Raw genomic sequence first — 14,593 nt, forward strand, 5'->3', positions numbered from 1 at the left:
GTTTTTTTCAGTTATTTGAAAAAAGAAAAAAAAATTGAGAGCGAGAGAGAGGTTGCTGTTTTTCTCTGTTTTTTCTCAATGCTTTGTCTTTCTTCTCCCTTTGGTACTGCTTTTCGTCTAGCCGGAGCATTCGAGGGCTAGTAATAGACTGAAGCTAGAGGGGATTGCCCCTCCCTCCTGTTAGGGGAGAAAAGCTCTCTGATTGGCCCTGTCTCGGAGCAGGAGGTCGTGGCAACCCATCATGCATTTCAGATGCCATCCATACTTCTGAGGAGAATGACCTTTCAGGTAAGTGCCAACGATTCATTTTCAAATGCCTTTTAAAAATTGTCAGAGATAGGGAGGATCGTATTTCAGTAGGGAGCGCATACCATCTCGGGGCAGCAACCAAGAAGGCCCCTCCCCCTTGTTGCCATCTGCCGAGCTGGTGGCAACTGGAGACGGATCCCTCCAGACCAGGGATTCTCAACATTGGATCCCCAGATGTTATTGGACTTCAACTCCCATAATCCCCAACCAAAGGACTGTGGGGGCGGGGATTATGGGAGTTGAAGTCCAATAACATCTGGGGACCCAACATTGAGAATCTTTGCTCCAGATGACCTCAATGGGCAGTGAGGCTCATAATGAAGAAGACATTCTCTTAAATACCTAGGGCCCAAGCCGTTTAGGGCTTTATAGGTTATAACCAGCTCTTTGTATTTTGCCCGGAAACCTTTTGGCAGCCAGTGTAGCTCTTTCAACACAGGAGTAATGTGGTCTCCCCGACATGATCCAGAGACCAACCTGGCCACTGCATTCTGTACCAACTGGAGTTTCTGGACTATGTACAACAGCAGCCCCATATAGAGTGCTTTGCAGAGCTCAAGTCTGGAGGTTACCAGCATATGTACCACTGTTTTGAGGTCGTTCATCCCAAGAAATGGATGCAGCTGGCGTATCAGCTAAAGCTGATAGAAAGCCCCTCTGGCCACCACCTCAACCTGAGATACCAGAGAAAGGTGTGGATCCAGAAATACTCCCAGACTACATACCTGTTCCTTTTGGGGAAATGTGACCTCATATAGAACAGGTAGATCAAAATCGTCTGTGGAGTCCTCACCCTGCACAATAAGTACCTCCGTCTTATCTGGATTCAGTCTCAGTTTATTCTCCCTCATCCAGCCCATTACTGCTTCCAGGCATGCATTTAGAGAGGTTATGCCAGCTCCTGAAGCAGTAGACATGGAGAAGTAGATCTGGGTATCATCAGCATACTGATAACACCCTGCACCAAATCCCCTGATGATCTCTCTGAGCGGCTTCATGTAGATGTTAAAAACCATTGGACACAATATGGAGCCCTGAGGGACACCATACATAAGCTCAGATTTCGAAGAGCAACATTTAAAACTGAAGTCCTTATTTGTTATCTGTTATTTGTAAATGGTTAGAAAATCTGTCTGTAGGATGACGAAAGCCTACATGGCTATTTCAGTAGAAGCATAACAAACACAAATCTATATTAAATTATTTATCTGAATGACTTGGGTGGAGCTGGCAAAAGAGGAAGTCAGAAAAATGTGTTAATTATAACTACTGAAATGCTTCAATGTATGCAGGGAAAGGAACAGATGGATGTACAGGAACATGATATTTTTGTAACAAAACAAACGTCAAGGCTTATAAAACATTTTAAAAGGAAAAATGAGCCATTATCCTTAAGTAATTGGTTTTGCTTTAATAACTTCAATAAGAACTTATGCTTTGAATATGCTTCATATGCACTGAATATTTATGCATTTCAAGCTGAAGAAGTAGTTATGGATGGGATGATGTAATTATGTCGTGATTCTGTAGGAGCACAGAAAAAGCTTAGAATGTGGTGGCGGGCAGATAATTCAGCTTTCTGTGAATCTATTCTTTCTTTCTGCCAAGTTTTTATCTATTATGACTGTGAAGGTATGCTTAAAAGTGTGTAGGCAATGCCCATTGAAGCCTCGGAAGCTTTAGAAGTGACCTAATAAAATTTTCACTATTTGAGGGGTTAGGACTTAATTGACCTTGCCGCTCCCATGACTAGCAAAACTCCAAAGGAATCATGCAAAAACGTCAGAATGAATTATGCAAAACAAATTATGCAGATCTGCTCAATTTGCACAAAGTACACAGGTGCCCAAATTCTACATTTGTTAGCAAAACCTGGATTGCTGAGGTGGAGAATTCTGTTTAATATTATTTGTTTTGTTTTGTTTTGTTTTAACACAAAGTACACATGACCCTGGCTATAGGCTAGTTGTAGAAGTATATGTAAAGAACTTCTGTTTTCACATTTACTTTTGCAAATGTTTTGCTGCAGAAGACAATATAGAGGAATATAGACGTTATATCCTCATGCTAATAATTTGCTTCTTTCTATTTCTGGGCACATGCTCCGCTTTTTTCAAACTCAGCTCAGTAAGGTGCTCTTTAGACATTTCCAGCTGCACAATAACCGCTTACCCGTGAGCAGCTCCTGTGTTGTTCTGAGAGTCTTTAAATGTCTCAGTTGTGTGGGTAAAGCCCAGTTGTGTAGGTGCACCAGGAGAAGGGGGTGCTGATTCTACTGGAAAGGCCAACATGTCTTTTCTCTTGACTCTCTCACTTGCACAGGAACTGCTTGCAAATAAGCAGCTGCTATAAAGCTGGAATAATGTCAAAGGCCTCCATCAAGTGCATCAAAATGGTGCTTTTGAGGGGGGATATATATATCCTTGATGTTCCACATTTGCTAGTACTTCCATCTTCCATTGTACCTTGTATACCATCAGTCTCCACAACAGCAAGTTCAGCTCCAGATCAGGCCAAATAGTCTTTAGAGCCTGAGAAGCTTTATAAAAGAGTTAAAGTAGTACTCTGCATTCTCTAGGTACCTCCACATACACTTTAGATTTCTATCTAATTTGAGAACACTGATGTAAGACTGCTGGGAGTTACCATTTGGGGATGCCCTAAACCTTTTGAAGGAACAGGTTCCTGTTTTTTCAAAAGGTTTAGAGCATCCCCAAATGGTAACTCCCTGCAGTCTTATTTATTTAACATATTTATATACCACCCAAAACTTGTCTCTGGGCGGTTTACAATAAAATAGCACAAATAAAATGTTAAAACATTAAAATAATGTAAAATTTAAAACAATGTTAAAGTGTTTTTAATCTGTGGAATCTATTTTTGTACTATAGCAGTTCTTCTGTGGTTAGAAGGTTGCATTCTTATAAACTAAATGACTCTTAATATGTTATGAAATCAAAAAGTGGGTGTTGCACTATAAGTTTTGAGAAGGAAAGTAAATCAATTTTATTTCCTCAGCTATTTTTTAATGGCAGGTTACTTTGTTGCATACTTTGTTCAAGTATCACACCCCCACCCCCATGAATAGTTTATTATATTTCACAACAGCTACTTGAAGTGCATTATATCTCTTTTCCATCACATTTCATCACTCTAACTAATGATCTGCACTAATTTTAAGCACTATTTGCATACAGCATGTATGTTTATATTCTACTGAGAATCCTTGTTGGCAAGCAGGAAAGAAGTTCAAGAGTACTCTCAGCACACCATAGGAAAAATTATAGGCCTTAATCTTTTATAAGCTAATTGTCAGCTTTGGGGGTGGGGTGAGAATTGAGTCATTGGCTGTTTGATTAGATAGAGATTTAATTTTGCCCTCAAAAAGCTCACAGGAAATTCCTTATTATATTGGAACACTTTAAAATATTATGTGCCTCCAAGGGCCATTTGATGCGTTACTTTTCTGTGCTTATGAACTGAAATATTATGAGGCTGTTCTCATGAGCAGCCAAGCCTGGGCTTGGCTGCCCATGAGAACTGCCGGGATCCATGCACATCCCAGCGGTACTGTGGCACCAAACCCAGTGCTGCAGACCGCCTCTTAGCCAAGGTAAAGGGCGTAAACATGCCCTTAACCCAGCTCCAGGATAATTTGTCAGCTGACACAGAGACAGGTGCTTAGAGTGCCTGTCCCCTAGGGGAATCCCCCAGTGCATTGTGTGTGGTACACTGTGGGATTCATGGAGGCTGGGACAATGAGTCCCAACCTCTGTTTACCAGCGCAGCTGGGAGCAGCGCAGAGAGTCATCTGCTCTGCTCCAGGCAGCACTGGTCGTGTGTGTGCACGGCTTGCACACTGCCCAGGTTGCAAAGGGTCATCTGGGGGAAGGTAAGTTGAACCTTGCCCCCCCCCGACTGTGTACACACAGTCATGTGAACAGCCCCAGTTTATCACAGAAAACCATACACCTTAAGATCTGTGATTGGCCATGGATCACTGACACAGTCTCAAAACCTTAAAGGCTTCCATAATGTGTGACATCATCATATCTTCAGTTGAAATCAATGAAATCTAAATGGTTAGCTGTGAGCTTACATTTCATTATTTTCAGTGGGACACTGGTCAACTAACTTTCTCTTGATTGTACTCTTGTTTGTTTGGTTTGTCTGTTTTAAACAAGGCAGCATTACTTAGTGGCATTTCATATTTATTCTGATCTGTTTCCTGTGTTTAAAACCATTACCATTGTGTTTTTATTTTGACAAAAGAGATATTCCATGAAGTTAAATCCAGCATTCGCATTGTGTTTTCTAACTACAGGGATTGGAGAGAGGACCCAAAAGTGATATTTCCCCTTTCAACAGCTTCATTTCAACTATCAGCCAAAAGCAAGAAGATGCTGGAAGTGGAAGTTCCCCTACAGAATTTGTTCTTGCAGACATAAAAAATGGTGAGAGAATAAAAAGCTTTATTATTTAGTCACTTGTGACTGCAGGAGGTACTTGGTGCTCTATTGTTAGTAGCTGTTGTTTTTTAATTTGTGTTGTGACAGTGCTGGCTCCTTGGTGGTAGAACTGTCTTTGTGTAAAGCATGAGTGTCGTTTACTAACATTCCAAGGAATGCAGGGCATGACAGATAAATAAGACAGCAGTGGGTTGTAGGATGAAGTAACAGTTTTAGTACATACAGTGTTAGACTCAGGGGCGTAGCAAGGTTGGAGTGGGCCCATAGACAAGATTTTAAAATGTGGCCCCCCCTCACTGAAGCTCAGCTCATGAAGTAAGGAAATCTTAAATGAGGCTGAATAAGCATAGTAAATATATATATGTAACCACAATAGAACATCATGTGCCACAATAGAACATCATCCTAAATTATTTTTAAAAGGTTTTGTAAATTGTGATGGACGGTGCAAGTCATTTAATGGTACTAGAGAAAGACATGCTGTCCAGGTCTTAACACCCACATCAGTTTCGTAGGATAAATACAACTGAAGGAAGCCCAGGTGGGTGTGCGGCTGGGGGAGTCAGTCACGTGACTTGCCTCTGGGGGGCCCCCCAAGGCAATGGGCCCCCAGACAACTGTCTCCCCTTGCCCTATTATAGTTACGCCCCGGTTAAACTCAACTGTATGCAATTTGCACATGTAGTAAGCTAATCAGTAGCAGTAATCATAGCTTGCCTCCTGCTTAGTTGGTCTCAAATGGCAGATTTTTTTCTATAGGCACTATAGAAGAAGTAGGATTGCAGAAAGTACTTGAATAAATACAGTTTGCATGTTTTGAAGGGTGCTTTTAAAACAGTATTTGGAAGTAGTCATGAGGAGAGAACATTGATTTAAATATCAGAATGGATGAATAAAGGGTAAGAATAAGCAAAATGTTGGAACTCTGTGTTAAAAATATTATTTAGATTTTATTGATAACTGTGCTTTCATCGTTCAGAGTGCTAATTTATTATTATGGCTTATATATCTATAATAACAACAGTTGTGGTGTATGGCCAGCATAGTTCCTTGCCCTGAGGGGCTTCAATATGATTCAACAGAGGAGAGGCAATGGAGGCAGAGGAGAAGATTGAAAGCAGTGATAAACTGGGGGGAAATATACATTTATTTCAGCTACATCTATTTAGGTTACTTTGAGTAATGGGGTCAAGAGGATTATGTCAAAGGCAAGTGCCTATGAATTTAGTGACTGTTGTTCCTCTTTTTGATATCAGGAACGGCAAGATAGAAGCTTTTCTTAAGAATACTTAGTTAATTCATGACTCTGAGCTGGAGTTTTTGAAATCTGCCCCCACTCTATCTCCGCACATCCAAGCATAACATTTTGCCTGCTGGACCATGCTGCGCCTCTTTTCTTAGGACACATAGCATAATAACAAACTGTGCCACAAAGCAAAAACCAGCAATGAAGTACCGTAAGTAGAACACTTTGCATTCCCTGCAGGCAGGCAAACCCGTCTTCCTATAGATATGGCTAGCTGAAACAGCATGCAGTGTGGTTGGTGCCAACTTGGCTACAGCAGCATATTGAGCTTGGCATATTAGGCAGCAAAGCATAGTGCATATGCCAATCAGCAAACTTGTTATAAAATGTTAGTACCAAATATTGCGCAGAGATATGTCCATTTGGACAGCCAAATGCTTTTCAGATGCAGCATAGACAATTCTTTCTTTCTTTTCCTTCCTTCCTCTCCTTCACCACATACTGTGGAATAGATGCTTATCCATCTATTCAATACCATGCATGCAACAGTTTGCACAATATTACTATAATGCACCTAGTGATGGTGATTACTGACATAGCACCACTATGCACTATTTTGCACTAGCGCAGTGTCTAGACTGTGCTCGGAATACTAGTGCACAGTGTTCTCTCTAAATTTTTTTCATCTGTGTGTGGAATTATTTTTGTTCTGGGTGGCAGAATCAAAGCAATATATGCGCACGTGCATTCAGAATGGTGCCTCCCTGATTCAACCTGAGTGGAATCTAAAATTAAATGAGCAGACATCAAAAATTGAGTGAGCGCAAGCACATGTGCACACCTTAGAGGGAACACTGCTAGTGCAGTATCACAAGATGGGGTGTTATGCTCACACAGCAATCATTGTTTTAAACCTAAATACCAATTTCCAAGTTGCTGCTACATGGAATAATAGATAGATCTAGTTGATTCATGAACTGTGCTAGTTATGAGTAGTCCTTGCTGTCCCCACACAGTATGGATAGTCCACATTTGTGCAACTAATGTAATGTAAACCTGTCAAACTGCCTTGGGATTGTTTTAATGAAAGGTGGTATACAAATTTAACAATAAACAAACAATAAAATGTGAAAAGAGAGCTGGGGAAAGTGCCGGGAATTATGGCTGTATCTGTGATCACTCAGGTTTCATATTTTTGGCCATTTGAAAGCATGCTGCTGTAGGTTTGGAACAGCCTAAGTGTAGAGTAGTATCTTGTGTGAATCCTGAACAGGAACTGCATTGTGTTGTGTGGTGATTTGGAGAATACCATCCTTTCAATTGTTGTATCAGTCATGGAAGAAATGCCACTGTTTTACACCCATTCATTTTTAATTTAATCATAATAAAGGCTCCCTTCACATACCAGAAGTGTTTTGTTGATCAGACTTTTCATTTACACTCTCACCCATCATCCGTTGGTTAAGTGATTTTTACTTAATGTAACCAAGCAACATTCCAAAAACACAACAAAGAAAAAGAATCAGCTTAACTGTTGAGCTCATAATGTTCTGAATATTTTTCATAATGGAATTCAAGCAAGATTTTAATGATTTTTACAATGAATATTTTTCATGGTTATTACACTCTGAAGTGTGTTGCAAGCTGTGATGTCACTGATGCTATTTAAAACTTCATTTAAAAATTAATATACTTTGTTTTATTATGACTGCTTTTCTTCTTGATTGTCAAAAGCTCATGCAAGAAAGGAAAATAAAGCATAATGTTAGTGACACTGATATTCAGAAGCATAAGGATGCTCACACATGTTGTTTATTATTGTGAGTCTATCATGAGTGAAAACTTTCTTACACTTTTTTAATTATATTCTCCCCTGGAGATTTATGGAGCCAGGGCTAGTTCCAGATCTCAGAAGGTCCTCAGGAGTGCCAAGGCCCCCTTCTCCTGGGTAATGTGGGGAGGAAAGGAGGCTGCAGGAAGCACCTTCTCTCACCCCATGTCCATTTCAAAGTCTGTAAATGTCAGATTGGGAGTTCTCAGGGTTGTGGGTTGTGGTGAGAGCTGCTTTCACTTCTTTCAAAGCCTGCAAAACTCAAATCAGGAGTTTTCCCTGAAAGGTGAGTGGAGGAGGAGACCCAATCTGACCAGTGCAAACTTTGAAAGAGCCATGGAGTAAGGAGGTAAGGCTCCTGGCAGCTCCTTTTCTCATCCCACTCTCTTTTCAAAGCCTTCAAGGGTCTGAGTGGGAGCTAATGAGTTCTGTGGACTGCCACCCTAAAGGCCCTGTACCATCAGCCACTGCCCCAGCTGGCCAACCTCTGACACCTCCTATAACTGTGGAACCTTCAAAGGTTTCATCAGCTCTCCAGTATAAGTTGGTGCTACTTATACTGGTAACTACTTTGCCACTTTCACATTCTGAGTTCCATTAGCAGCATTATAGTAGTGTTTGAAAGCCATTGATTGAATTGAATGTTACAACTAAGATTGAATGTTATGGAAACTTGCATGTGTCAATCAATTTAATCATTCTTTTTTTTAATTATTAAATAGCCAGTGGCCATTACAGTACAAACAAATGTGCACAAGCAGTCTGGAGATAAATTTAGCAACTTAAAATTAATACCTATCATCAAAGAACAAACCATAATGAAATCATTAAAACTTGCATTTGTGAGCTCTATGAGACCAAGTTGCACATTAATATGACAATGTCCCTTTTTTCATCTAGGAGAGAGTAATGAAACCCAAACCCAGCTCATGTTTATTAATCAAGTGCTAATGGAAGATGACTAGCCAGAAACAGCTATACCTTTACATTGCCTTCCTGCCCCTTGAATGTTAATGAGTTTCTTACCTGCAGCAGATTAATTGTATTATTTAAATTTAATCAGCACTCTCAGTTAACCAGACACTGGTCTGTCACAAATACGCTTCAGGTGAAATATATGTATAATACTTTGAGAAAAAGTTTTATGTAATTAGTAATGTCATTAAGCTGCTACTGTATCCTGTGTTCAATTTATTTTATTTTTATTTTTATTTTATTTATTTATTTTACATTTTTTATCCCGCTCTTCTTCCAAGGAGCCTAGAGCGGTGTACTACATTCTTAGGTTTCTCCTCACAACAACCCTGTGAAGTAGGTTAGGCTGAGAGAGAAGTGACTGGCCCAGAGTCACCCAGCTAGTATCATGGCTGAATGAGGATTTGAACTTGGGTCTCCCTGGTCCTAGTTCAGCACTCTAACCACTACACCACGCTGGCTCTTTATCAAATTTATCAAATATAACCCATCTTTATCCAGCAAGTTACATTGTGAGTACTAAACAAATTAACCCTGTATTAATTATAACTTGGGAGCTGCATTCTTTCCATAAAGCATCTTAAAAGTATTGAATGTAGTGTGTCTCCAAAGTAATGTGGCAATAATACAAAGGAAAAAGCAATTTAATGTTACCTTGAAAGTCAAATATGCATAATTTGGAACCACAGAACTTCATATTTCTATAAGCCATTAGCCTTGATCCAAGAAACTGGGACTGAGACAGAATAGTTGACACTTGCTGCTGCACACATAGTCTTCCCACATTGCAGCCAATCAGCACTGAAGACCTCTTAATTGGATTGGGAAAGAGGGAAAGGGGGCACTGTTTTTTCTACTTTTCTCATCTGTCATTGGCATTGTCAGAGCTGATAGCATTGTTCACTGAAGTGGTGTGTACACAATGCAGGTGCACAAAATGAAGGCTCACTATGTCCATGCTTTGGGGGGATTTCCCCTATACCCCTTTGCACGGGAGATGGGAAATATTGTATGTCTGCACATGAATTTCTTTAGCTGGATTGCATCACAATTTGATTATTCAGCCTATAATAAAACCAGTTAGTCAACAGGCTGTTTGTGCTTCAGATGTGACCCATAAGATTTTACCTGTCCCTGTGAACCTGCAATTCTGAGCTGCCTCATCCTGTAGATACCTGGAGAATTCTGATCCACCTTGGCAAAACAAATGGAAGTGTCTGGTGACACCAAATTGGTGCTAATTTTGAATTGTATTAATTGTTCTTGTGTGGTGTAGAGATGGCATTTTTGTGAGGCATGGTGAGGCAGTTGCTTCAGGCAGCAGATGATTGGGGCTCCTGCAGAGTGGCAAGATGCCCTTGCCATTGGAGCAGCAATTTGTGGCCAATCTGACCCTTACAAACTCTGCAAGGCACATCTCTTCTCACACTGTTTACAAAGCTTGCAAGAAACACAAGGAGAAAAGAGGGGGCTGCTAGCAATTTTCCCTCCTCCCTGCTCCCTCACACACTTTCAAAGCTTGCAAGCATTGATTCTGAAAAGGGCCTGTCTCCAGCTAGGGGCATGGGGCAAAGCAGCATTTGGCACTTTGCCTCAGGCACCACAGTACCTTGGGCTACCTTTGGTTTGTTAGTTGCACCCACTACTGTAATACTCCTGGATCCTGTATTACCACTTGTAATGAACTGACTCTTGAACAGCTCAGTGCTAAAGCAAATAACCACCAGGCTTAAGCAGATGGCCATCCCCACAATACAGTAAATAATTATTAGATGTTTTTACAAGAACATTTCCTGTGACTGTTTTTTTAGTTAGCTAATTTATTCTTGTAATCAGTTTTACCCTGATTTATTGATGCATTTAAATTCCATGATTAAATTATGTGTGCATATGTATAGATTTGTAATAGGTAATATACATAACTAGTATAAAAGTATGGACTCTTATTTTTTAAAAAAGTCAAAAAGCTCTTATTACAACATCGTCCTAACCATGTTTATTTGGAAGCAAGTCCTATTTATTTCAGTGGTATTTCCAAGTATGCATGCTTAGATACACTTTCTAGACTCACTGTTTAAAAATTACTATAGGATTGATTTGGGCAGGAGACTGTTCATAGTTATAATTTATGACTTGTAAAAAAAAACATTTACCCTTGAATCAGCAAAGGAGCTTCCATCCCTTGGCCATGATGTTCGGCAAAAACAACGCAACTCTGTAGATCTTCTTCCAGCAGAAATGAAAATTTCGGTCCCTCCAGAACCTTCTCTTCCCATCCAAAGAAAAACTCTGAAAGAACTCCGGTAAGCAGCATTATTGTTTTGCGTGTGCATACTTCTAAATTAGATATATGGATGTGTATTCTTTTTAATGTAACTAATATAATTACTCTAATTACTGCTTGTCTATGACCTTGGGATTAATAACCCATTTTTTGCAGAAGTTGCTATGGCCTCTTTTTGCTTCAAAACCAAAATATTACATGTAAATGCAGAGGGATCTTTTGCTACCACTTCATCCAATATATTATATACCATGTTCTAAGTGTCCTTGTTATATGTCCATGTGTATACAAAAATCACATCAATGACACACTAAGACAAAGCAGCTGCATCTGGGTTACCCACTTAGTCTTCTTCTGTGAAAGTTAGCTATTTGACAATTGAGCAGTGGCAGCTCCTGCATCAGTTTGCTAGAGTTCTACCAGTTTCCATCACAAAGTGCTGCTGTCATGTGGGAGGGATAACCTGGCACTCCTACCAGAAGGTTTTATGAGATGGAAGAGGAGGAATGGGGACTGCTACTGGTAGCAGATATGTAGCTGCTGACTTGATAGGAATGCCCAGCACAGGCATGGGCCATGAGATCAGTGCTTGTGGTAGCATTTCTGTTCCCTTAGCAGCCATGAGCCTGCATGGTGCTGAAATAGTAGCTCCTAGTGGGAGGGGCTTTAGCTCAGTGGTAGAGCTGCAGGGGAGGAGGGACTGCAGCATTGTGGCAGAGCACTTGCTTCAAATGTAGAAGTTCCCAGTTTCAATCCAAAACAAATAGGTCACCTTTGTTACTGCCCTAATCTTAATGTAGTAAATTTTAGGAAGTGAATTTGTACCGTGTAAATAATAGAGCTGTGCATCAGCCTGATGTTCAGATCCAAGACAAGACAATGATACTGATGAAAAACATCTTCAATATTGCCAGTGCCATTTCCCCCCAGTAATGCACCAGTAAAATCTTCTCTGTTGCTGCCCCAAGGCTCTGGAATGCGCTCCCTGCTGAAATAAGAACCTCGCCATCTCTGACAACTTTTTACAAGTCACTCAAAACACATTTGTTCACCTAGGCTTTCAATTAGATACTGTTTTGATAGTTTTTAGCATTGTTTACATTTTAAATTATTGTGATTTTATCCTTTTTATTTTGTTCTAATTTGTATTTTGTTGTGAGCCACCCAGAGATATACATTTTGGGCAGATTATAAATATGTCAAATAAATAAATAAATAAAATAAAAAGGACAAGTCCAAGAAAAGGATATTCCTTCCTTTTATAGTGCATTGTAGGGCAATGCCAGGAAAAAGAAGTTAGGGATTTGAAAAGCTGCAGCTGCCCAGAAGGCAGCCATTTTATTCAGAGAAGCCAGGTCTTCATTAAAAGGTAAGCGCCCCCACCCCCATTTTGATACATGGAGCCATTACTGATTATCAGCTTGATGCAATCTTGACCATCCTTTGCATCATTCATGATGCAATAATGGCATGGACTGTTGTTGAGATTGGGCCAATAATTTGGCCCATGCACAGCCTTGGTAATAACATCTACGTGGGTTCGCCTGTTGCCAGATTTGGCTTATTTTAAGTCAAAGGACATGATCCATTTCCCCCTTGCACACAGACACTGTGAAGAAGCAGGGCTTCTGGATGGAAGGTGTGGATGACACACCAGATGGAACTTACTGCTGGGTGCTGCAAGTTCCATGCTGTCCTGTGGAGATCTTGTTCATATATCTGCATTTGTAGGAGGGGAAGAAATGGATCTCTGCTTAGAGCTGATGAATTTGGTATAACTATTTATCTGAAGATTGTCCTGGCCAGGATCCAAAGAGCTAGTTTAGATGAACTCAAGAGATTGAGAAAGTAGTGGGAAGCTTTGGCCTGAACAACAAGCCATCTTGTTGAATCTAAAATTGCTTATGAAACTCCTCTGTTAAAAAAACCCCTGTGTCACATAGAGAGGTTCTGTTTGCAAAACACAAAGCTGTTCTTCAGAATGTGAAATTAGTTGTGCAGATCTTTGCAGAAGTGCAACTAGGTAATTTTGGGCCCTGGACCTATTGAGCATACCACCCCCCCCACACACACACAGAGCAACACAAAATAAGTATGCTCTCTGTATATATGCATTTCACAACAGACCCACAGGTCCGGGCCAGAGTGCATTTTGCAGAAAAGACCACCACGACGACTACACAAGCCCCAAAGGGGGGATGAAAATGCCAAGGTCAAGAAATGGTCAAGAAAATACATATTCTTGACCATTCACCTTACAGATCTGGGCCAGAATGCATTTGCCAGAAAAAGGGGGTGCAGGGGGGACTCTGCAAGTCCCTATGAATTCACACAGCTTCTTGACCATGCACAAATTAACTGGGATACAACATGTGTCCCTTGCTCCCAAGTTCAAACATAAAACCGACTTGGACTTATAATGCATTTGTAAGGAGAAAAAAAATTAAAACCACAACATACGCCCTTGTTATACAGTTCTCATTCATACTTTTTGGATCACAAACCAACTTGAGCATAGTGCATTTATTTATTTTTTTAAAGTTATTTATTCAGATTTAGCAGTTCACTAGGTGTGCTCTATGGTTAGATATAACTCTTTCTGGCAGCTTTATTGAAGCAGCGAAAAATTCATTAAAAATCACAGGATTTACCGATTTCCTTAAAATAAAAATAAAAGTCCTGCCATCTTGGGCTTCATGTATGTCCCAGTTTCAGAACTCTAAGCCCAGCCATTCTGGAAATGTAGTTGGTTGGGCAAAGTGGTGGGGCGGGGGGGGATGTTGCATTTTAAAAAAAATTAAGGTGGGGAGAAAAATCCTTCACATGGGAGTGGAATGATGGGTCTGGCCAGGGGCGGGGGAGATTCAGTTCTAGAATTTTTTGTAATTTTATGCCATGATTTATAGGACTCTTTAAAAGTGTTTTTTAAACTCAAAAAATCATTAAAAATCAACGGACTGACCAATCCTATTCAAAACCATTACACAGAATCCTGATAACCTGTCCTACACCTGTTCCAAATTTCAGAACTCTAGGCCAAGCCATTCTGGAAATATAACAGGTGCCCTCTTTTGCCTTAGTAAACATCATGGGGCCCCGTAATAGAGTGGGCACACAGACCTAGGCCCCCAGGTCCATGCCTAACACCGCCCCTGTTTTTTGGATCTCAGCCCCAGTGCTCCATTTTTTAATGCCTTGTAATTGAAATAAATTCCTACTCTTTCCCTGTTCATCCCTGCCTCCATTTGTTTTCCTTTTGTTTGTTATCTACCCTGTGGTGTTATAGATTTTAAGTCCCTAGGGGCAGAGAACCTATCCTCTCTTACTTTGCAAAGCACCATGCCTCATCATTGTGCTATATAAATCGTAATAATGGTACACGGAAATGAGATTTAAAATATTTGATTTTGAATACTGTGTTCATGAGTATTATTTTTACATAAATATAATTGTACCTAACTGAACATAATTTAGATTTT

The 14,593-nt window shown here is 40.2% G+C and overlaps 1 protein-coding gene across 2 annotated transcripts in view; it reads left to right on the top strand.

Annotated features, from left to right (window-relative positions):
• The window catches only part of HECTD2 (HECT domain E3 ubiquitin protein ligase 2), a 96,711-nt gene that overhangs the window by 10,157 nt on the left and 71,961 nt on the right, over positions 1-14,593 (top strand). The window contains exons 1-3 of one of the 2 annotated variants that reach the window (XM_053308205.1): positions 4,633-4,763; positions 9,112-9,342; positions 10,995-11,133. In XM_053308205.1, the coding sequence (XP_053164180.1) occupies positions 11,069-11,133 (65 nt within the window). In that variant the 5' untranslated portion in view covers positions 4,633-4,763; positions 9,112-9,342; positions 10,995-11,068. Of the gene's footprint in view, positions 1-4,632; positions 4,764-9,111; positions 9,343-10,994; positions 11,134-14,593 lie in introns of those variants that run through there. The other variant, XM_053308204.1, reaches the window with a different exon arrangement.

The sequence above is a fragment of the Hemicordylus capensis genome, chromosome 3, assembly GCF_027244095.1.
Source record: "Hemicordylus capensis ecotype Gifberg chromosome 3, rHemCap1.1.pri, whole genome shotgun sequence".
Lineage (NCBI taxonomy): Eukaryota > Metazoa > Chordata > Lepidosauria > Squamata > Cordylidae > Hemicordylus > Hemicordylus capensis.